The 23,203-nt window shown below is 41.1% G+C and overlaps 1 protein-coding gene across 1 annotated transcript in view; it reads right to left on the reverse strand.

Annotated features, from left to right (window-relative positions):
* Nucleotides 1-4,192: 4,192 nt before the first annotated feature.
* The window catches only part of COL28A1 (collagen type XXVIII alpha 1 chain), a 112,994-nt gene continuing 93,983 nt past the window's right edge, over nucleotides 4,193-23,203 (reverse strand). The window contains exons 28-37 of the mRNA XM_089660420.1: nucleotides 23,050-23,118; nucleotides 22,883-22,963; nucleotides 21,871-21,906; nucleotides 21,535-21,571; nucleotides 20,008-20,565; nucleotides 14,755-15,098; nucleotides 10,499-10,604; nucleotides 9,002-9,133; nucleotides 8,385-8,576; nucleotides 4,193-7,113 (exon numbers count right to left, since the gene is read on the reverse strand). Of these exons, the coding sequence (XP_089516546.1) occupies nucleotides 7,106-7,113; nucleotides 8,385-8,576; nucleotides 9,002-9,133; nucleotides 10,499-10,604; nucleotides 14,755-15,098; nucleotides 20,008-20,565; nucleotides 21,535-21,571; nucleotides 21,871-21,906; nucleotides 22,883-22,963; nucleotides 23,050-23,118 (1,563 nt within the window). The 3' untranslated portion in view covers nucleotides 4,193-7,105. The remainder of the gene's footprint in view (nucleotides 7,114-8,384; nucleotides 8,577-9,001; nucleotides 9,134-10,498; nucleotides 10,605-14,754; nucleotides 15,099-20,007; nucleotides 20,566-21,534; nucleotides 21,572-21,870; nucleotides 21,907-22,882; nucleotides 22,964-23,049; nucleotides 23,119-23,203) is intronic.

A 23,203-nucleotide genomic window follows, 5' to 3' on the forward strand; every position in this document is an offset into this window, starting at 1 on the left:
ACTAATTGGTGTAATGACAACACTCGGTGGGATAATGTCTGTCTTCCGTGGGGTCTCTTCTTTGCGCTTACTAATTTTTGGCTTGCACTTCTTCATTTGCTGACTTAGGTGAACACTGAGGGAATCCTGAGGAGTGGTGCTGGAAATGGGAACGTCCGTATCATCCGTAGCGTTTTCCGCATTTTCATTTTTTGGTGGGATGGTGTCATCACTTGCTGACAGAATGATGTCACTCATTGGTGGGATGATGTTGCTACTCGTTGGTCGGAACATTCGATAGATTGGCTTGAAATGTATTAGAAGCAGTAGCAGCAAAATGATGACAAGCCCCAGCCAGCATTCTGACCAGTGCTCAGCAACAATATTTAGAAGCATGGCTGGGACTGTGCTTTCTAACGCCACCCACCTCTTGGACCAGACTGACTGGAGCCCAGCAACCATCCATTGGTACCAATCTCTGGCATTTAAAAGCATGGGTGAGACTGTGTTCTCTAAGGCTGCCCAGCTGTTGGACCAGACTGACAGGACCCCAGCAACCATCCATTGGTACCAATCACTAGCATTTATAAGCATGGGTGGGACTGTGCTCTCTAAGGCCACCCACCCCTTGGACCTGACTGACAGGAGCCCGGAAACCATCCATTGGTACCAATCACCAACATTTATAAGCATGGTTGGGACTGTGCTCTCTAAGGCCTCCCACCCCTTGGACCAGACTGACTGAAGCGCAGCAACCATCCATTGGTACCAATCACCGGTATTTAGAAGCATGGGTGGGACTGTGCTCTCTAAGTCCTCCCACCCCTTGGACCAGACTGACTGAAGCCCAGCGACCATCCATTGGTACCAATCACCGGCATTTATAAGCATGGCTGGGACTGTGCTCTCTAAGATCGCCCAACCCTTGGACCAGACTGACAGGAGCCCGGAAACCATCCATTGGTACCAATCACTGGCATTTATTCCTAGGACTGTATTCTCTAACGCTTGCCCCCTGCTGTACCAGATATCTTGCAGTTGATAAAAGAATTCAATCAGCTCCAGGATCATCAAATATTGTGCTAATATTGTGGCCAGGTGATTTCTGCGCAGGATGTACCTCAGAATGAAGGAACTTATCAGGACTGTCCCCTTAAACCAGAATGTAGTGGTGGCCAGTAGTGAAAACCAGATGATGGGTCCTGGGGACTCTTTTTCCAATTCTCTGACCGTTTCCGCCATTGGCTGCTCTGTCATCTTCTTGTTCTCCTCCTTTTCCCCCATGCAGTTCTCCGGGGGCTCATTTTCCAATTTTCTGACCATTTCCGGCATCTGTTCTTCCATCATCTTCATGTTCCTCTCCTTCTTCTCCATGCAGATATCTGGGAACCCTTTGATGAAATTTCGGTGTTCCTCCATCATCTTCATGTTCCCCCCCTCCATACGGGTCTCTGGGGAGTCTTTGATGTCGTTTCTGTGTACTCCCCACGGGAGCAACAGAATAACAATCGCTGCGACGATTCTACTTCTCTTTTTTTTTTTGTAGAAATGAGAAATAAAGAAATCAGCAGTTACTGATCACTGTGGATTGCTGGATATATATGGAAAGACGATTCCAATCGCTGTAGTTTGAGTGCAATGAGATACAAAGCAATCAGTCACAGGAGCTGTGTAAGAAAGCAGCTGTCTCTGGTGAAAGAAAACAGCAACTGACGACTCAGCCTGTGACTACAGTGAGGAAGGTCATGTGACCACAGGGTGTGTGCACGCGTGTGTGCCTGTGTGTCAGTGAGTGCGTGTTTATGTGTGACCAGTCAGCAGCCTCTGTTTCGCCTGCTCTGCAGGAGCTGCTTTACTGTGATTGGCTTATCTGGGATCCAGCCCAGGCAGCATTGGATTGGATACTATTATATAACATTGACATTTCCCTGTATTAATAATATATACGACTCTATTTATATTCATACAATGTTATTCAATTGTCATTTTATTTATATTAATGTATTAATAGGATTCTAATGATTCATATTAATTGTAATAACAATAATAGGTATAATATTAATAATCCCAATAATTATAATACAATAAAGCTGTTCTGTGTATTTGGATGACATAAATCTCCTGGATGTTCTCTGTGCTGACATTTCCCTGATGTAATGCACACAGGAGCCGCTAGAGGGCAGCAACACTCAGCTCCTCCTGTAGTTTCCCATAACAATAGATTTCCTCCTGGAAGACCGATCACCATGGAGACCAGCCAGGAAGTGTTTGGTGTTTTCAGGGTGTCTGGAGGGAAAGTTGGGGAAGCTGTGCCCCAGGGTGGCCGGGAAGGGAAAGTGCTGGGGGAAGGGAGACACTGGGAGGGGGGATTATGACCTGCTGACCGAGAGCCCCCAGAAATCCTCCAGGTCCCCCCTCCGAGGTCCAACACTGAGCATGGGCCCCCCACACCCAATATTCACCATACTTCTATATACAGAGCGCTATATACATCTGACACACTGCACTCCTATATACTGTATACAGGACACACCGCACATATATACCGTATACAGGACACACCACACATATATACAGGACACACCACACATACTGTATACAGGACACACTCCACATATATACCGTATACAGGACACACCACACATACTGTATACAGGACACACCCCACATATATATACTGTATACAGGACACACCACACATATATACTGTATACAGGACACACCACACATATATACAGGACACACCACACATACTGTATACAGGACACACTCCACATATATACTGTATACAGGACACACCACACATATATACTGTATACAGGACACACCGCACATATATACCGTATACAGGACACACCACACATATATACTGTATACAGGACACACCACACATATATACTGTATACAGGACACACCCCACATATATACTGTATACAGGACACACCCCACATATATACTGTATACAGGACACACCCCACATATATACTGTATACAGGACACACCAAACATATATACAGGACACACCCCACATATATACTGTATACAGGACACACCACACATATATACAGGATACACTCCACATATATACAGTATACAGGACACACCCCACATATATACTGTATACAGGACACACCCCACATATATACAGGACACACCCCACATATATACTGTATACAGGACACACCACACATATATACAGGATACACTCCACATATATACAGTATACAGGACACACCCCACATATATACTGTATACAGGACACACCACACATACCGTATACAGGACATACCCCACATATATACTGTATACAGGACACACTGCACATTTATACCGTATACAGGACACACCACACATATATACTGTATACAGGACACACCCCACATATATACCGTATACAGGACACACCACACATATATACCGTATACAGGACACATCGTGTATATATATATATATACTGTATACAGGACATACCCCACATATATACCGTATACAGGACACACTACACATATACTGTATACAGGACACACCGCACATATATGCTGTATACAGGACACACCGCACATATATGCTGTATACAGGACACACCCCACATATATACTGTATACAGGACACACCCCACATATATACTGTATACAGGACACACCACACATATATACTGTATACAGGACACACCACACATATATACTGTATACAGGACATACCTCACATATATACTGTATACAGGACACACCACACATATATACTGTATACAGGACACACCACACATATATACTGTATACAGGACACACCACACATATATATATATACTGTATACAGGACACACCCCACATATATACTGTATACAGGACACACCACACATATATACTGTATACAGGGCACACCACACATATGTACTGTATACAGGACACACGCCACATATATACTGTATACAGGACACACCCCACATATATACCGGCTGTCCAAAACTATATTAGATAACAATATCATTTTTTTCCATAATTTTGTCCAACTCCTGTATTTTCGCAGTTTTCCAAGTGCATGCAATTTTGGTATTTATTTATCCAACACAGGTGTGTGCATTCCATTACCTTACCACTGCCAGGCTACAGTTGATTGGCTATAATGTTGCCAATGGTTATAATGCTGCTAGCGTCTCCTTCTCAAATATGTGTATTGATAATGATAAAGAGAAGACAAAAACATACCCAAACAATTTAGTATTTCCATCACGGAACATTTTAATGATATATTAAAAAAATACAAATTAACATTCCATGTCATTGAAATTGCATTATTCTAAAAAATGTTTAGCTGCAAAACTTACAAATAGTGGTACTAATACTGTAAATGTGTATTTTTGGGCAAATTATAACTACATGTTGTTTTATATGAAATAGTAAGTGTTCTTTGGCATTGTTAACAGACAGATAAGATAACTGTTGGAGCAAGGTCTAAGTATGAAATGTATATAGGAGTGTGATTCAGGGGCCAGCTGATGAACACTGCAAGATATACTCCACCAGGCATACCTCTCAGTTTCTTCAATAGCTACATTTCAACCAGGTGTTGGTCCTGGATGTCGCTGGTACTCCATTCTGCCTGCAACCTGCAGGAATAGTGCCCCAGTTTTGGGTTCAGACTTCTGGTCTAAGCCCTGCCTAAGTGCATTTCCTCTGTCCAATGGAAGCACTTGAGTGGCTATTAAGGAAACTCTTCTTGGAAAGAGAGTAGGCAGATGGCAGGACTTCGCTCAGAAGTCAGGGAAGTCAAGTCCCAAATAACACATGAAAGCAAATCAGATAGGTACACAGAAAAAAACGTATATCATATGTTGTGAAAACTGATCTTGGCCTGAACTTTGAAATGTTTGATGGCTTCATTTAAATATCATCTAGCAGCAGAAAAAAGAATTGCCGGGAAATTTCTATGATAAAGGTTAATATTGTAGGAAAGGCTGTTTTGTTATTTTATCTTTATACGAGCTATTTATTTTTCACCCTATTATTTTTGGTTGGAGATCTGCTTCAATCTACTACACAACTAAATATACCCTGTGTTGTTTAAACCTAGTATAAAAGAATTATATTTTCATTGTTTTCAAAGTATGGGTCTATGTATAAAAAAATTGATGTGCCAATAAATAAGTTTCTTACTACATTTTTTCCTAGGATCATCAACACCATCTAGTGTCAGTAATGCAGAAGTTTTTCTTGAAATAACTCGATCAGGAATAATACCTCATTATTGCCTCTAGATACTACTGACAAACCTAGGAAATAAATGTATTAGGAAAATTAGGGTAATGACTTCTGGAGCCTGTGCAAATAATTGGCATATTTGCACAGCAAACTTTTTTAAACATCAATTTACAATTTACATTGTCTGCACACATAATAGAAAAAATGAACTGTACAAACAATAAAAATGAACTGTACAAACAATAAAAATCAAGATACTACAGTAACATTATGAGGCACATTGGTGGTTTGTTTGTAACAACCACTACGTCTAATACTTAGCTAATTAGTTTAAATAATAAAAGGTTGTTTATGTAAGACAACTTATCAGTATATAAAAATAATTACAATTAAAAAGACATTATTTTAGGCTCACTACGATGAAATATTTGAATTATGACTACTTTTTAGTGCTACGTTGATGGTACATTGAATATACATATACAACTTCAATGAGTTAAAAGGTCTGGTGCATTTTTTTTTTTTTTTGAGTGATAAGACAATTAAAAGTATACTACAGTTTTGTATCTTTGAATCTGTTTGATATAGAATACTTATGGTGGTCATACATGCTTGAATAAATGATCAATCTATGGTTAACAACTTATTCAATCAAAAAGTAGATTAAGTCCTTTCCTACTCTAACAAACACTTGAATGAAATCTTTTGGATGTGTCTTTAAGAGACATAATCACAAATTTATTAAAGTATCTCTTAACATTATTAAAAATCAGAAGTTTATTTGAAATTAATATATGCCAAACAGTGTTCTGATCTCTGCAAAGACAATTTTCTAAAGACAACAAACTAAACTATACATACTAAAGTCTCCCTAATTCAGCCTCCCTGTGCCTAAAATGGCCAATGGTATAATACAACAATGACTAAGCAGATTTAAAGTCTATGTCAAGGCAAAATTAAAAAGACATATGCAATACATGCACATTTTCCTGTGTTGTATCCCTTTTAAAGACCCTTTATAAAGGATAAAACATAGGGAGAAATACCTGTTGATCTGCAATGAATGGACTTAGCTCTTAATTTCCTATTGTGGGTTGACATCAAACAACATGATTGGTGTCAGCCCTGCCCAGTGTCTTTTTCTAAACCTCTCCCACTGTCTTCTTATTCACAGCATAGGGACTACCTAACTAAATATTCTCTCTGTGATCCCCCAGTAGCACTCCAGGCTCCTCCTCCTCTCAGTGTGCCCCCATAGTAAACTGCTTGCTATGGGGGCACAGCTGCAGGCTCACTCCTAAGCCAGGCTGTGTGTGTATATATAACTAACTAAATATTCTTTCTGTGATGACAAAGGCAAAGAGCCCAGGTTAAAGGACAACTTTGAATTTCTTAAAAAGAAATCAATAAGTATTTTTTTGCATTCATGAGAAAAAGGAAGCAAATAAGAAAAGTTTTTTTACAGGGTATGCAGTATATATAAATATATAATATATATATATATATTTATATATCAGTCATGCATTATTAGTAGACTTTTTGCAAAGACAGTTGTATTTTTTTCTCTTCTGGTCCTTTTAATAGAGAGAACAGTCAATTCTGTAGGTATCAGAGAGAAGCGAGCAAATAGTCTCCAGTTATTAGTGAACATGGTCCAAATAATCCCTGGACTCGTAGAAAGTGTGGTATGATATACATCCTCCGGGAGAACACAAAGCACACGTCCTTGAAATATAAGGATAACCATAATCTTAAAATGAAGGTGATTGTTCTCTGAAGCTTTCCAACCCAGAAATCACATTTTACGATCATCAGAGACAACAGAATTGAAAAACAGGCACATTTCAGGGGTTATTTAAGATGTGTCCTTACAAACAAATCCTTCAGATTTAGAAGTAGCACCATTTATTAGGACTAGAAGTGCCACATTATTTCTCTGTAGAAAAAAAGAATAAGGAAAAAAATGTATTACATACAATACAATATAATATAAGATAAAGTGAGCTCTGAAGAGTCAGTTGACCCAAAACTGATAATTAAAGTGATGGTAAACGCTCACATTTTTTTCCTCTTAAAATAATTAACATGTCATATTTACCTGCTCTGTGCAATGGTTCTGCACAGAGTGATTCTAAATCTCCTCTTCTGAGATCCCCCAGTGGTACTCCAGGCTCCTCCTCCTCTCAGTGTGCCCCCATAGCAAACTGCTTGCTATGGAGGCACAGCTGCAGGCTCACTCCTAAGCCAGGCTGTGTGTATATATAGACACACACAGTGTGGCTCAGTCCCGCCCTCCACTCTCTTCTCACAGGCCGTAATTGACAGCAGCAGGAACCAATCGCTCCCGCAGCTGCCAGAGTCTCTGTGAGAACAGGAAGACAGGAGAGAGAATGAATGGACAGCTAATAGGAGTACACCAGCAGGTCCTGCAGGATGGGAATGAGTGGCGGTGCCCCCTCTCTCTTCATTATTGTGATGAGCGACATTCCTTACCACATTCTGTGTTTGTTTTTAACTCTATGTGGAGATAAAAAGGAATCTTCTTAGTGGGGCACAGACAGCAATTTAAAGCGGAGTTCCACTCACCCTGTCAAAAAATAAAAGTCAGCAGCTACAAAAACTGTAGCTGCTGACTTTTAAAAAACAGCCACTTACCTGTCCCTTGATCCCGCAGTGTGTCCCCTGCAGCCTGTCAGTGTGGGCAGCCGGCTGTGATAGCTTGCAGCTTCACAGCCGGGTACCCTCTGCGCATACACGAGTAGCGCTGTGCTTTATGAATGGTCCTGTAGTCTTCTGAGACCTGTCACGTGTCCCAAAAGACTACAGGGAGGGAGGGAGGACACCTTCCGCTTCCGATCGCCTAGGCGATCGGACCGGAAGTGGGAGCGGGTACCTGTCGAATTCGGGTAGCCGCTCCCCCCCCCAAAGGTGCCAATCCTTAATGGGGTTCAGTGGAGCAGTCCTTAAAGCGGAACTTCCCCTTTTGGGTGGAGCTCCACTTTAAAAACTGACAGAGATTCTAACTCATTCCTACCCTATTCAAAAATTATAAAAATATTGGCTTCAGATACACTTTATCATATAGAAGGATTCCCCAAAAGAATAGATAACATAAGAAATATAAGAGGATATATACAGAAATATAGAAGATGAAAAGGACGTGTATGAAACATGACAATATCTTGTATAAAAATTAGGATCAATTACCTCCATCTAGGGAGTAAACACAGGACTTTTTACATTCTTCTTCTGTATCAAAGCGATTACCATTACCACTGCAGCCTCCATACCAGAACTGGGCACAGGAATTGGCTTGTTTGTCATAATACCATTTTATTATGTATGTCCTACAAGGACCCTGATCTAATGGCAGCTTGCAACGTGCGTCCTGGATGTACTCTGAAATAGGAGGAACACAAGGGTGTGAGCAATGATGTACATAGCTAGTTATTGCTGCAACAACATTAAAGCTACAGAAACAAGTACTTTTGGATCACAGAGCCCAAACAGATCCTCTTGGATGCAGATAGTGAGGTATGCATGGTAATGCATCCTCAGGGGTGGTACCATGACACTCATTCATTCATAGTATTTTCCCAGTCTTCCAGGAGACTGAGGTCATCTTGTGGCAGAATAGAAGTATCTTGATGGACATTACAGATGAGTATTGCAGCCTGAGCTGCTTACTGTAGAACTGTTTTACCTTGTCTGGGATCCAAGTTTAATTAAAAAATACAATTGCCCGGCTTTAACACATAGAAAAGCTAAAGCTTATATTCACCTATTTGTGGTTTAAACAGTGAAAACCTACAGCCCATGCTTACCTATTTTTGGTTGTATTGGCACATTTCTTTCAGCTGAACTTGATGGAGATAATATTACGGTGGAAGATGATGTCCTTGATGATGAAGATGAGGTTTGCTCTTTAGATGAACTTCCACCTGGTGATAAAACCACTATGGGACAAAACAAGCAAAAACAAAATATATTTTTAGTAACGTGAATGAAATGATCTGGCGCATTTATATTTCATTGTATTGTTTCTTAAAGTGTATGTATAGCCAAAAGGTTTCAGTTTTGGCGAGGGTTGGGAAGAGTTAAAGTATATGTAAATCATCACCTTGTAAAACAACCCATTCAGCTTATAGAAATGACAGGCGAAACATTTATGTATACACATAAAAAACATTAAAAATACCTTTTTTCCACTGGTGTCAGCTGTAAAAGGAGCTCAGAGAGCTAAAGAAGGAGAAACAGCTGCAGGATGGTTTTTCCCATGAATAGCTGTACAAGGAGGGAGGTGTCAGCACAAGTCTAATCATTGGTGGTGAGCAGGCTGAGTTCCCAGCACAGCCAGAAAACTGTCTACGCTGTGCTCTCATGCCTAGCGTGGTCAGTCTTTAATAGAAACACAGAGGAACTGGCAGGGATACCAGGTATTTCACACAAAGGAAGCAATACAAAGAGAACAGGATACTTTCTCATGCAAGTACATGGTACAACAGGCACATATCAGGAAACGTGGTGGTAACATATTCTGTAATAGCCCTTTCAGTTTATTTATTGCTGACTGCGTCTCTTTGGGGAGATTTCCTGACACTTCCTGTCCTGCACTTGCAACGAAAGTGAGGGAAAATCTGCTCCTGAACAGTTAACAACTAAACATTTGTCCCCTTTGGAAGGTTTACCCCCACCTCTTGTTCTGGTGAAAACTGTAACATTTTGGATGTCTCAGCACTTTCTGTCTAGGAGATAATGGTCACAAGGACATATAGAGTGATGAATCTACCCAGAAAGGACAATGACACTAATAAAAACCCAACAAAGCTTCTAATCTTTCCCTTCTTTATCCAAGCAGGGTGGAATTTGGTGCACTTTTCCCCCCTACAGTTTTTTTTGGCAGTTTAGTGCAGCAACAAGTCCACACTAAATGTACAGGCCTTGCTTTAAGTGCAAAGTCCTCTTAAAGTAGGTCATGTGTATCCCATTTGGAAGATTTTCAATCACTTCCTGTCCCATAGCCAAAACAGAAAGTGATAGGAAATCCCACCAAAGTAAGGGAATTCCTTGTTCTCACCAGGGTCATCAGAACTAATGACCTCCTTGGAAGATTTTCTCTCTATTCCTGTTGGGAAAACCCAAAATTTGGGATTTTCTTTTACTTTTGGAGATCGTGGTATCAATCTCTCTAACGGGGGCACAGGCAGCAATAAAAACTTGATAGGTGTCCTAATTTCTCTCCACTCTATCCAAAACTTAAAAAAAATTTTTGCCTTTAGTTATATTTTAAATTAAAACATACAATTAAGCACATCATTTACCTCTAGTATTAGATGAAGGTGTCTCTATATCTTCATCTTCATCATCATAGTCCTCGTCTTCATCTTCTCCCTCATCCACACTTGGTACAATAACTACTTCTTTTTTCTGTAACACCAATAGATGATTGACTGACAACCAGTTTAAATCCCACATTTAGATTCATTTGTGAACACAGGGATGAGATTCTCCAATCAGAGATCCCACTCAGTGCTAGATGTCATGTCTGCCCAGAGTAAGTCAGATATTATAAGGCTTTGCCCTCGGCATTCTCTCTTCATATCAATGTATTAATCAGAATCTGAAGGTTATCAAACATTTGTAATACATTATTCAGAAGTAGTGCAAAATAATAGTCAAACGGGATGAGATCATCAGCCAGCAAAAACTAGTATTGAACATGTAAGGAATTATTCATTGTTGGATAGTTTATGATTCCATTTGAGCTGTATGCACTATGGGAAGAATGCAAGCCAGTGGAAGCGGTGCAATGCTTTGGGCAATGTTCTGCTGGTAAACCTTGGGTCCTACCAATCATGTGGATGTTACTTTGACATGTACCACCTACCTAAACAATATTGCTGACCAAGTACACCCCTTTATAGGAACGTTATTCCCTGGTTGCAGAGGCCTCTTTCAACAGGGTAATGCACTTTGCCACATTGCAAAAATGGTTCAAGAATGGTTTGAGGAACACAACAAGTTCAAGGTGTTGACTTAGAATCCAAATTCTCCAGATCTCAAACTATCAAGCATCTGTGGGATGTGCTGGAAAAACAAGAACAATCCATGCAGGCCTCACCTTGCAACTTACAGGACTTAAAAGATCTGCTACTTACTGCTTGGTGCAGAATACCCTAACATACCTTCAGAGGTCTAGTGGCGTCCATGTTCTGATGAGTGATGGGCATCCTGACCGGCCTGTGGCTCAGCAGCTCCATACACAACAAACTCTGATGCCTATTGTTTCTGCTGAGAGCTGTTTTGCCTGTTAAATGATTTTTATCTCTTATCATCCAGTGGTGGGATTTACAAAGCCCTGTTAGGGCCTGATCACATTATATGCTAAGTGGTTAGCACTTCCACCTGGCAGTACTAGGGTTGTTGGTTCAAATCCCAACCACAGCACCACCTGCCTGGAGTTTGCATGTTCTCCCTGTGCCTGCGTGGGTTTCCTCCGGGTACTCCGGTTTCCTCCTACACTCCAAAGACATGCTGGTAGGTTAATTGGTTCCTGTCTAAATTGGCCCTAGTATGTGTATGTATGAATGTGAGTTAGGGACCTTAGATTGTACACCCCTTGAGGGATAGGGACCAATGTGAATGTACAATATATACAGTCAGGTCCATAAATATTGGGACATCGACACAATTCTAACATTTTTGGCTCTATACACCACCACAATGGATTTGAAATGAAACAAACAAGATGTGCTTTAACTGCAGACTGTCAGCTTTAATTTGAGGGTCCAAATCAGGTGAATGGTGTAGAAATTACAACAGTTTGGATATGTGCATCCCACTTGTTAAGGGACCAAAAGTAATGGGACAGAATAATAATCATAAATCAAACTTTCACTTTTTAATACTTGGTTGCAAATCCTTTGCAGTCAATTACAGCCTGAAGTCTGGAACGCATAGACATCACCAGACGCTGGGTTTCATCCCTGGTGATGCTCTGCCAGGCCTCTACTGCAACTGTCTTCACTTCCTGCTTGTTCTTGGGGCATTTTCCCTTCAGTTTTGTCTTCAGCAAGTGAAATGCATGCTCAATCGGATTCAGGTCAGGTGATTGACTTGGCCATTGCATAACATTCCACTTCTTTCCCTTAAAAAACTCTTTGGTTGCTTTTGCAGTATGCTTTGGGTCATTGTCCATCTGCACTGTGAAGCGGCGTCCAATGAGTTCTGAAGCATTTGGCTGAATATGAGCAGATAATATTGCCCGAAACACTTCAGAATTCATCCTGCTGCTTTTGTCAGCAGTTACATCATCAATAAATACAAGAGAACCAGTTCCATAGGCAGCCATACATGCCCACGCCATGACACTACCACCACCATGCTTCACTGATGAGGTGGTATGCTTAGGATCATGAGCAGTTCCTTTCCTTCTCCATACTCTTCTCTTCCCATCACTCTGGTACAAGTTGATCTTGGTCTCATCTGTCCATAGGATGTTGTTCCAGAACTGTGAAGGCTTTTTTAGATATCGTTTGGCAAACTCTAATCTGGCCTTCCTGTTTTTGAGGCTCACCAATGGTGTACATCTTGTGGTGAACCCTCTGTATTCACTCTGGTGAAGTCTTCTCTTGATTGTTGACTTTGACACACATACACCTACCTCCTGGAGAGTGTTCTTGATCTGGCCAACTGTTGTGAAGGGTGTTTTCTTCACCAGGGAAAGAATTCTTCGGTCATCCACCACAGTTGTTTTCCGTGGTCTTCCGGGTCTTTTGGTGTTGCTGAGCTCACCGGTGCGTTCCTTCTTTTTAAGAATGTTCCAAACAGTTGTTTTGGCCACGCCTAATGTTTTTGCTATCTCTCTGATGGGTTTGTTTTGTTTTTTCAGCCTAATGATGGCTTGCTTCACTGATAGTGACAGCTCTTTGGATCTCATCTTGAGAGTTGACAGCAACAGATTCCAAATGCAAATAGCACACTTGAAAAACTCTGGACCTTTTATCTGCTCATTGTAATTGGGATAATGAGGGAATAACACACACCTGGCCATGGAACAGCTGAGAAGCCAATTGTCCCATTACTTTTGGTCCCTTAACAAGTGGGAGGCACATATGCAAACTGTTGTAATTCCTACACCGTTCACCTGATTTGGATGTAAATACCCTCAAATTAAAGCTGACAGTCTGCAGTTAAAGCACATCTTGTTTGTTTCATTTCAAATCCATTGTGATGGTGTATAGAGTCAAAAATGTTAGAATTGTGTCGATGTCCCAATATTTATGGACCTGACTGTATGTAAAGCACTGCGTAAATTGATGGCGCTATACAAGTTCCTGAAATAAATAATAAATAAATAAATATGCATTGGGCTGCCCTGGGCAGCCTTGATCAATGCAATTCCAATAGAATAAGGCAATGTGCCTTGAGTCCTATGAATTCAGTTTGCAGCACTGAGCTGCAGTGGTGTTCACTGAAAAAACTAGGGCATGCACTAACTTTTTTCAGTGCTGCAGGTTTTGATGTAGTGCATCACATCACAAACTCACTGCAGAAAATACAGATGATTGAAATGTAATTTTGTAATATCTTAAGAAAGTGGCAAAGCAAATAAACAGTGTGATTCGTCATTTATGATGCATGAACACTGCTGCCTTCACTCCACGGCATATTGCAGCTACTAGTATGAACGAGCCCTTGCACAATTTCTCTTTTGTCGTTGGCAACGCTGGGATGTCATCTTACCACACCCTGCCTGCTGAATGGACAATGATCAAAGAAGCAAACTCTGTTCACTCTATCCACTTCTCCTATCAGCTTGCTCCTTGTCAGCTCACTTGCATGAGCACACCTGATTTGCTCTCAGTGATGCCCCTCTTACTCTCAGTTTGAATGCCTCTCTAAAGGGTTTAGAAAGAGGCAGATACCAAATTACATTTATTTCCTTAAATTGCTTGCATTTAAAGTGGTTGTAAACCTCTGAAATGAAAAATGAGTAGAGCATATCCTTCTATAGTGTGCACTAGCCTTAATCCAAAGCACTGAGTGTGATTTCTAACTGAACTATCTTCCCTCTGCTATCTGCCTTAGTCACTTCCGACAGGTTATGCTGACAACACAGAATCTTGGGGGCAGTCTCACCCCACCTGCAACTCACAGAAGGTGATTGACAGCCTAAGCTGTACATAAAACCCTAAGAGACTGTGTAGAAGGGGGTGTGTCCTTTCCCTCCACTGACATCATATTCCCACCCCCTGCCTGCTGGAGCTGAGAAAAAGCCTTTGATCCGAGTGTTTTGGAAGGCTATAGAGAATAGAGGGCTACAGATAAACAAGTACAACTTAGGAAGGAGGATTTGTTTAATCTCTCTGTATCAACTGAGGCTTGTTATGCCAGTAGATATATGTAAGGGTTTACAACCACTTTAACAAACAAGTGTAATGATGTATTAATAAATACAGTTTTAAGCCCCTGGTTGGAGATCACTGGTCCTGAATATCTACAATATATATTTACACACTCAGAGTCTCTAAAATATTTATCACTGTTCACACTCAACATTTTACAGTTGCCATACCGGGATTTGTGTCTGTCTTAGTTTTTCTTCAGCTACCCTTCGTCTTTCTTCTTCCTGTCGAATTCTTTCTCCTTCTTGTCGAACTCGTTCTTGTTCTTGTCGAACTCGTTCTTGTTCTTGTCGAATTCTCTCTTCTTCTAACCTGATTCTTTCTTCCAATTTACGCTTTTCTTCTAATCTTAATGTCTCTTCTGTGTTCACTCTGTTCACTTCAGCTCCAGGGTAGGTAACCGTGGAAGAGCCTTTGATCGGGAACATTGGGTTGATTTTGCTTCCTACTCGATTGTAAACGAGAGCACCATTTTCATCTTCACAGAACTGGTTCACCAGTTTAGATTCCAAAGCTGTTTACAGATAATCCAAATAATAGGACATAAAAAGTAATTATTCTAAAATTGGTATTAAAGTAGAACCTCGGCTAAAGCCTAACTAGTCTAAAAAATGCCCCCCCCCTCCTAACACCTATTCTAACTAACCTGTGTAAAAAAGATGTATATACTTACCTATTTTCAGCCCACTCCAGTCTGGTCATGTGATCACTGTGAGCACTGGTGGCTGCAGGGGAGAAGAGAGAGCATCCGACAATGGTGTTGTCAGTGCCCCTTCCTCTGCCCTGAAGCCATCATTAGCTGATACAGGGAAACCAAATCACATGACTGGACCAGAGGAGGCTGAAAATAGGCAAGTACAGTATATATATATATATATATATCTTTTTACACAGGTTAGTTTGCATAGGTGGGGGGTGTGGGGGGCATGTTTGGGAATAGTTAGGCTTTGGCTCAAATTCTACTTTAAAGTCAATTTATTTTCCCTAATATTGTAATAATATAATTTAAATGCATTTGATGTCTGTTCAGTACATTTCCTCCATTTTTTTCACTTTCTTTTCTAAATATTTTTAAGCCATTGGAATACTAGTTACTAGGTAAAAGAACCGCAACACATTTTTTTTTTGCATATTCATGTATTTGTAAGGTGTTCCCATTGAAATCTATTGGGGCCAGTTTGAAGCTTGTAGCTCAAAAGAAATGAATGTACTTTTTTCGAGCTGCAAGTGACACTATGTTCAGGTGTGCACAGGCACAATTCGAAACATTGGGATTTTGGATGTTGAGTGTTCTGAAGCTTTGAGCGTAGAGCTAAAAAATGCTCAATTGTGAATCAGGCGTTACAAGGCAGATTTGAATCTGATTGGTAGTTTTAAAGCTGACCTCCAGACAATAGTTAAATACACAAGTGAAATATGCTTAAGAGAGTTTACCTGCCAAAGGATTCGTATATATCTGTTCATCCAGTTCTAAGAATTAGAAAGTTCAGCCACACAACAAAGCGTGTCTGTCAGGGCAGGAGACCTGAATTTTCTCTGCTGCAGGTAAGCAATACTTGCAAGCAGGGCTGTTTTTCAGCGGGAACGCAGGGGACACCTCCAGCATGTAATAGAAAGGGGTGCTGGGGTATGTTCAGGGATCTATAGATACTGGGGGGGGGGGTCAATTGTGGCTGGGAGGGATCTACTGTTGAGGGAAGGGTCTTTTTTTGCTGGCTGCTGGGAGGTCTATTGATTCTGGATGCTGAGACATCTATGGTGGCTGGAGTGGATCTATTGTTGTTGGAGGGTTATTATGTTTAAGGAGGGTCTTTTGTTGCCTGGGGGGGTTGTTTTTGGGGGGTCTATTGTTGTTGGCTAGGGAGCAGGGCAGTTTTGCCATATGGTCAGCCTTGTGTGGACTCCACTACAGGGGGTGTTCAGGGTGGGATTAGCCGTGAACCTGATTTTCGAGTTTAGGTATGGCAAGATATATACTGTATACTATATACTATTTATATATATATTTTTGATACACTGTTCTCTTTGGCCATCGTTTACTTAGCTATGGACCTATGTGGTTCTTGTATTTGCAGAGATGCACTGGCTTTACTATTCCATATGCCTATTTTGATTTCTACTTTGTGGAATTGATGTAGTGTATCATATCGGCCTCATTCTCCGTGTGTTCCATCCTTGCCTGTACCATAAGAAGATTAGAACACAGTTTGGCATTAGGTTTTTACTATTTGATATTGAAGTGGTCTTTACATTGGCTAGCTCTAATACAATGGTAATATGTTTAATTATCTTCCCTAATAATTAATGTTTTACCTTTCTCCTTTCCCCCTTCTCTGGATTGCTTTAGATTTTATATACGCTGCTTAGCAACCATTGTGGATGAGCGGATGTTTTTAAAAGCCTTCATATATCTCCTCTACAGTTTTCACTTCAGTAAATATTTTCAAGTGGATTTTTGGGCTTTTTTCAGGAACTACCTAGTGGTGCTTCATCCTTGAGGGATCCCCCTGCTGACTTGCCTGACACACTGTTGCTCCATGCGTTACCATCATTCATCCTGACACACTCTCTGCTCTGTAGCTGATACCTCAAGGTATTTTTGGATCTATATAATTAACAAATAATTTTATACTATGTAATATCATGTTATACTTATATTCAATCCTTCATTTATGTAGTAACTCCTGAAAAAGCGATACTCTCACGAAACATGTTGAGTAACTACAGAGTAACTACCAAGTGATTACCAATATAGACATCTGATTTGTCTTTTGATACCCTTACCGGGGTACGGTACTTATGTGTCACTTTTAATAATTTCTGACGAGTTTTCTAATCAGCATAGAATGCTCTGCTCCCCCCCCCCTTTTTGGGGGGTCTTGCATTCTTAGCAGGAATAATATGTATGTAATTGCTATGTAATGGTCTACATTTCTACAATAAAGTGATTTTAAAGATATCTCTGTTGCAGTGCCTCTAAATTCCGTAATTTGCCTTTTAATTTTCTTTGGTTCATTCTACTTATTATTATGGGAAGTGGCACATAGGAGCCTGTTATATGGTCTTAAAGTTTGTCACTCTGTATTGGGTATCTTTCTATGTTATTGTTGTTGGCTGCAGGGGATGTATTTTACTGCTTTTCTTGTTATCAATAACAAATTCCATACGAATTAATTAGCACCACAAAATGATTCTTGGTTCTGTATTCTCTAAAAGGGAAGGTACTGGGAGGTAGGTAAGGGGTGGAACCAACGAGCAGCTCATCTCAGAGAAAAAAAGCCCTGATTACAAGTGTTGTCCCTCCCCAGCCTGTGACTATACAGTGGAAGGAGAAGCAGACTCATGAGCTCATCTCACTCTGCTCTTTTCTTATCAGCATGTCCGTTATTACTACAATTTAAAAAGTGAGCAAATATGTACAGACACACAAGCTGTAACTTCAGGTAACTATATTGTTACCGTATTTTTCGCTCGATAAGATGCACTTTTTTCCCCCCAAAAAAGGGGGGGAAATGTCAGTGCGTCTTACGGAGCGAATATGGAGCGGCCGGCAGGGGCATATTTACCAGAAGGCAAACAAGGCATTTGCCTAGGGTGGCATTTTTCAGGGGGGGCAGCAGCATTTTTCAGGGGGGCAGTGCCGTCCCCTGAAAGAAGGAAAGGAAGAAGGGACACACGCAGCACAGGGACCAGGTGGGATCTGAGAGAGGCTGTGGGCTGCTTGATGGTGTATACAGAGTCTGACTGTTGTTCCCAGAGATGTCCAGAGCTGTGAAATTGAGTGTCTTATCTCTTCCCGGGGTGGGGGTTGCCAGGGTATGGGGGCTGGTGGTAGTGGAAGGCTCTCTCAGGTGGGGGGCTGGGGTGTTGTTGGTCAATCGGGGACCCACATTTTGTGTTGCCTAGGGCAGCACAAAACCTAAATACACCACTAGCGGCCGGTCCAGTATATCTACCGCCGCCATGTCAGCCGCTCAGCTCTTCTCTGCAGCAGAACCTTATCTGTTCCTCGGTCCAGCGCTGTACAGTCTTCCCGCGCCGGTACCTTTAGTGTGGGCTCTCGGCTGTGACAGCCGGGAGCCCAGTGCACATGCGCGAGAAGCGCTGCACTTTTTGAATGGCACGGTGTCTTCTGGGACACATGACAGGTCCCAGAAGACACAATCACAAAGCGCAGCGCTTCTCCCGCATGCGCACTGGGCACCCGGCTGTCAGCCGGGTGCCCACACTAAAGGGAGGAAAACTCAGCGAAAGTGGGAGCGGGTACCTGGCAAATTCAGGTACCCTCACCCTCCCCAAAGGTCAGCAGCCTCTTAGTCATCCCCTGTACTGTCTGCAGTCCCTGGTCATCCTTTGTATTGTCTGCAGTCTCTTGGTCATCCCTGTACTGTCTGCAGTCTCTGGTCATCCCCTGTACTGTCTGCAGTCTCTGGTCTTCCCCTGTACTGTCCGCAGTCTCTGGTCATCCCCTGTACTGTCCGCAGTCTCTGGTCATCCCCCGCACTGTCTGCAGTCTCTGGTCATACCCCGCACTGTCCGCAGTCTCTTGGTCATCCCCTGTACTGTCCACAGTCTCTTGGTCATCCCCTGTACTGTCCGCAGTCTGGTCATCCCCTATACTGTCCGCAGTCTCTTGGTCATCCCCTGTACTGTCTGCAGTCTCTGGTCATCCCCTGTACTATGTCCCCAGTCTCTGGTCATCTCCTGTACTGTCCGCAGTTTCTGGTCATCTCCTGTACTGTGTCCGCAGTCTCTGGTCATCTCCTGTATTGTGTCCGCAGTCTCTGGTCATCTCCTGTACTGTGTCCGCAGTCTCTGGTCATCTCCTGTAGTATGTCCGCAGTCTCCGGTCATCTCCTGTACTATGTCTGCAGTCTCCGGTCATCTCCTGTACTATGTCCGCAGTCTCTGGTCATCTCCTGTACTATGTCCGCAGTCTCTGGTCATCTCCTGTAGTATGTCTGCAGTCTCCGGTCATCTCCTATACTGTGTCCGCTGTCTCCGTTCACCTCCTGTACTGTGTCCGCAGTCTCCGGTCACCTCCTGTACTGTGTCCACAGTCTCTGGTCATCTCCTGTACTATGTCCGCAGTCTCTGGTCATCTCCTGTAGTATGTCTGCAGTCTCTGGTCATCTCCTATACTGTGTCCGCTGTCTCCGGTCACCTCCTGTACTGTGTCCGCAGTCTCCGGTCATCTCCTGTACTATGTCTGCAGTCTCTGGTCATCTCCTGTACTATGTCTGCAGTCTCTGGTCATCTCCTGTACTATATCTGCAGTCTCTGGTCATTTCCTGTACTATGTCTGCAGTCCATTGGTTCAGTATATTGTTTTTTCTTGTTTTCCGCCTCTAAAACCTAGGTGCGTCTTATGGTCAGGTGCATCTTATGGAGCGAAAAATACGGTAATTGGTTTCTTTTATTACCTGGAAGAGTGTTGAAGTCATCAATGAGATACATGTGCTCAGTATCCGGGTCAGAAGCTATTAGATTTAGTTCTCTTATGAATTCTTGTTGAGTTGGATCTGTAGCATTTACAATTCCGATGGCATACATTTGGATATTAGCGGCCTGAGCTTCCCGCACAGCTATGTCTAGCTTTACAGCTTCTCTCTTGTCCGTTTGACCATCTGTGAGCACAATGGCCACTTTCCTGACTCCTGACCTTGCACCAAAAAATCCTTCCTGTGTGGCCTTGCGAATGGCAGTTCCTGTATAGGTGCCTTCTCCCATATACATCATCTTTCTGATGGCTTGCTTCACATCTTGTTGGGTGGTGAATCTATTTAGGCCAAACTCTAAACGCACCTCTAAACTGTAGAGCACAAGTCCTATGCGGGTGGCATTTCGGCCTACAGTCACTCTATCCACAAGAGCAGTCACAAAGTCCTTGATGATTTCAAAGTTCTCTGGGCCAACACTTTCAGAACTGTCTATCACGAAGACAAGTTCCATAGGTATTTCCTTACATTTAACACCACAACCTGAAAAAAAAACAAAAACGAACAGGTATGTTTGCTGTGAAATGTATGTAACATAGGCTCAATTTATAAAGCTGTTTTCCCTATTCTCAACTGTTATTCTTTTGCTACTGCCCCTTACGTAACTCATAGCTTTAATGGGTCAATTCACAAAGAAGCTTAACAGGCTTATTTCTAGCTTGCTTTGTATGTAGTGGTGTGACACTGCCACATATTAATGGCTGTTATGATAAAAACCAATGTAGAGGTAACGATCAAACATAACTTCACAGTTCTCACCCCTTATACTAACATGAGCTTTAGACTCAGTTTGAATTTAAACTTCCAATGTTTCCTTATTGGAGAGAGAGACAAGCATTCTTATAAAAGTAAAAGGGTTGGGAACCCCAATGCCACTAGCCTAGAAGCAGATGCCACCACTGATAGTTTGCTACTACTATATGGGACCATAGTAAAGTCTTTCATCATTATCAGTAATTTTTCTAAATTCCTAGAACATATTAAAAATAGAATATTATGTACAAAAAAGTGCCTTACCAACTTCTTGGTCTGCTAAAACACAATTGTTGCAGCACCACTTATGATATCATACCTGGCCTAGTGAAAACTAATCAATACTGCTATTTGTATGGCAATCTCCACAAGAATAAGTAGATGTGCACCACACATTAGATAACTAAAGACAGACAGACAGCAGTACCCTAGGAGGCAAGATGTGAGCTGACCCAAGTAAAATAAAGGTTGAGATTGAAGTAGAAGAATAATGTGGAAGACAAAAACAGGCATTTGGAGTCTAAATGAGTGATAACTTTGAATACAACTCAAGTGAACCCTAGAATGACATAAACTTTGTTATCTATATTACAAATAACAATGCTTTCCATTGTAGGATGAAAGAAAGCAAATCACCTCCTAATAATGTTATTAATGCCTATTTTCTTGTAATGTAACATAAGAAACATTTTTCCTTACCACAAATTTCCTTTATCATCTTAATTATATCTTCTCTCTGTTTTATATAAAAAAAAAGCTTTTTAACATACTATACTTACATGACCATATGCAACGTATTCTAAGTACATTCCATTAATACTAGCTGACTTTTGGGCTTATTTAATAAGGCAATACAAAGTGTAATGACTCTACAAAGTGTATGGAATTCAGTCAAATTGCATTCTACAGTAGGTTAGTCAAAAGATGATTGTTCCTGGTTGTTTTAGATTAGTGCACTTTTTATTCAATCATTGTACTTTCCACTTATGGTCCATTTGTCAGCTCGGTTGGTCATTTATACTGTAAGATACTTACTGTTAATCCAGCTTCTCCTTTAGTGCCTTGTCTGCCCTGTAAAAAGAAAATATTGGATTGTTATTGGTTTAAGTAGAGTGAGTATAAAGCAATATTAAAGATAATTGATCAAGTCATATTTCTTAGATCACATATAAATAAACCTGTTGCTTGTAGGCAGACCAGCCCACCTCCATCCTGGATCTGGTGTTGATCTTGGCATGTTTCAGCAGAATGGCTTAATGGTAAAGTTTATGATCAAGCCAATCTGGTGATATGCATCAAAGCAACTACTTTGTACAATTTTACATTTTTTGCACAATAAAGCTCTAAACCTATATAATCTGTGTGCAATGTACATCTTTATTGGAATTATACAAGGTATTTCTTAGAGGCTAATTCAATCCAAAACACACTTCCTAATTTTGAGAAACTGGCTTGTCTAAAGAGTTGGAACACTCCTTATAATTGTCTTTTTGTTCTGAACTGGGTTTCTTAGAGGATATGCCACCACTTCTTGCCCCACCTAGGTCATTTTTATTAAAAGAATTACTTAAAAGAATAGAGTAATAAACATGTCTCCACTTGTATATATGTATCTCATGATCATTCAAGGAATTTGTACATAGGAGTACCTGTTTCATACGGTACTGTACATTACAACAGTACATTATAACCATATAGCTACCATAAAAGTAGGTCTTAATGGGGTAGTCCAAAGTTTGTCCAGCCAACTAAATTTCAGTGGTTTAGGTTAGATTTGGAGTGTAGTTTGCCAGATTGATGCAAAGCCAGATTGATGCAGATTGCACACAGATTGATGCAAAGCCAAATTTTCTCAATTGATCATTTCTAGATGTTGATAGCTAGATGAAAAGGAAGAGGGATGGAGTTGTGTGGAGATATGTGTGCTAGTCAAGTATGAAGTATGATGCTACTTCATTTTAACATTCAGGCAAAATAAATGTTTAACTTCATGGTTTAACGATGTTACGTGCTTCTTTTATGGTCTATGGGACAGAGTTTATCTTACTGTGTCTCCTGGGGATCCAGGATCTCCACTGTCACCTTTATCTCCCTTTCTTCCTCTTTCACCAAAAGAGCCACGATCACCCTGAAAAATATCATGTTTATTGTAAGCTTTTATTTAAGAAAACATTTAAAATTAGAACTATTTAAGGAATGGAGCTTTGTTCTGACCTTTGGTCCCAGATGTCCTTCTCCTGGAGGTCCACGTGGTCCTGGCAAACCTTGAGATCCTTGTTCTCCCTACAAAATTAATTACACTTATTAACAATATTATATTTCATTTTATTCTTGCAGAAAGCCATGGGTTTAACTATGTTTCTATAAT

The sequence above is a fragment of the Staurois parvus genome, unplaced genomic scaffold (genome assembly GCF_062004578.1).
Source record: "Staurois parvus isolate SC_StPar_1 unplaced genomic scaffold, SC_StPar_1.0 ptg000031l, whole genome shotgun sequence".
In the NCBI taxonomy this organism is placed as follows: Eukaryota; Metazoa; Chordata; class Amphibia; order Anura; family Ranidae; genus Staurois; species Staurois parvus.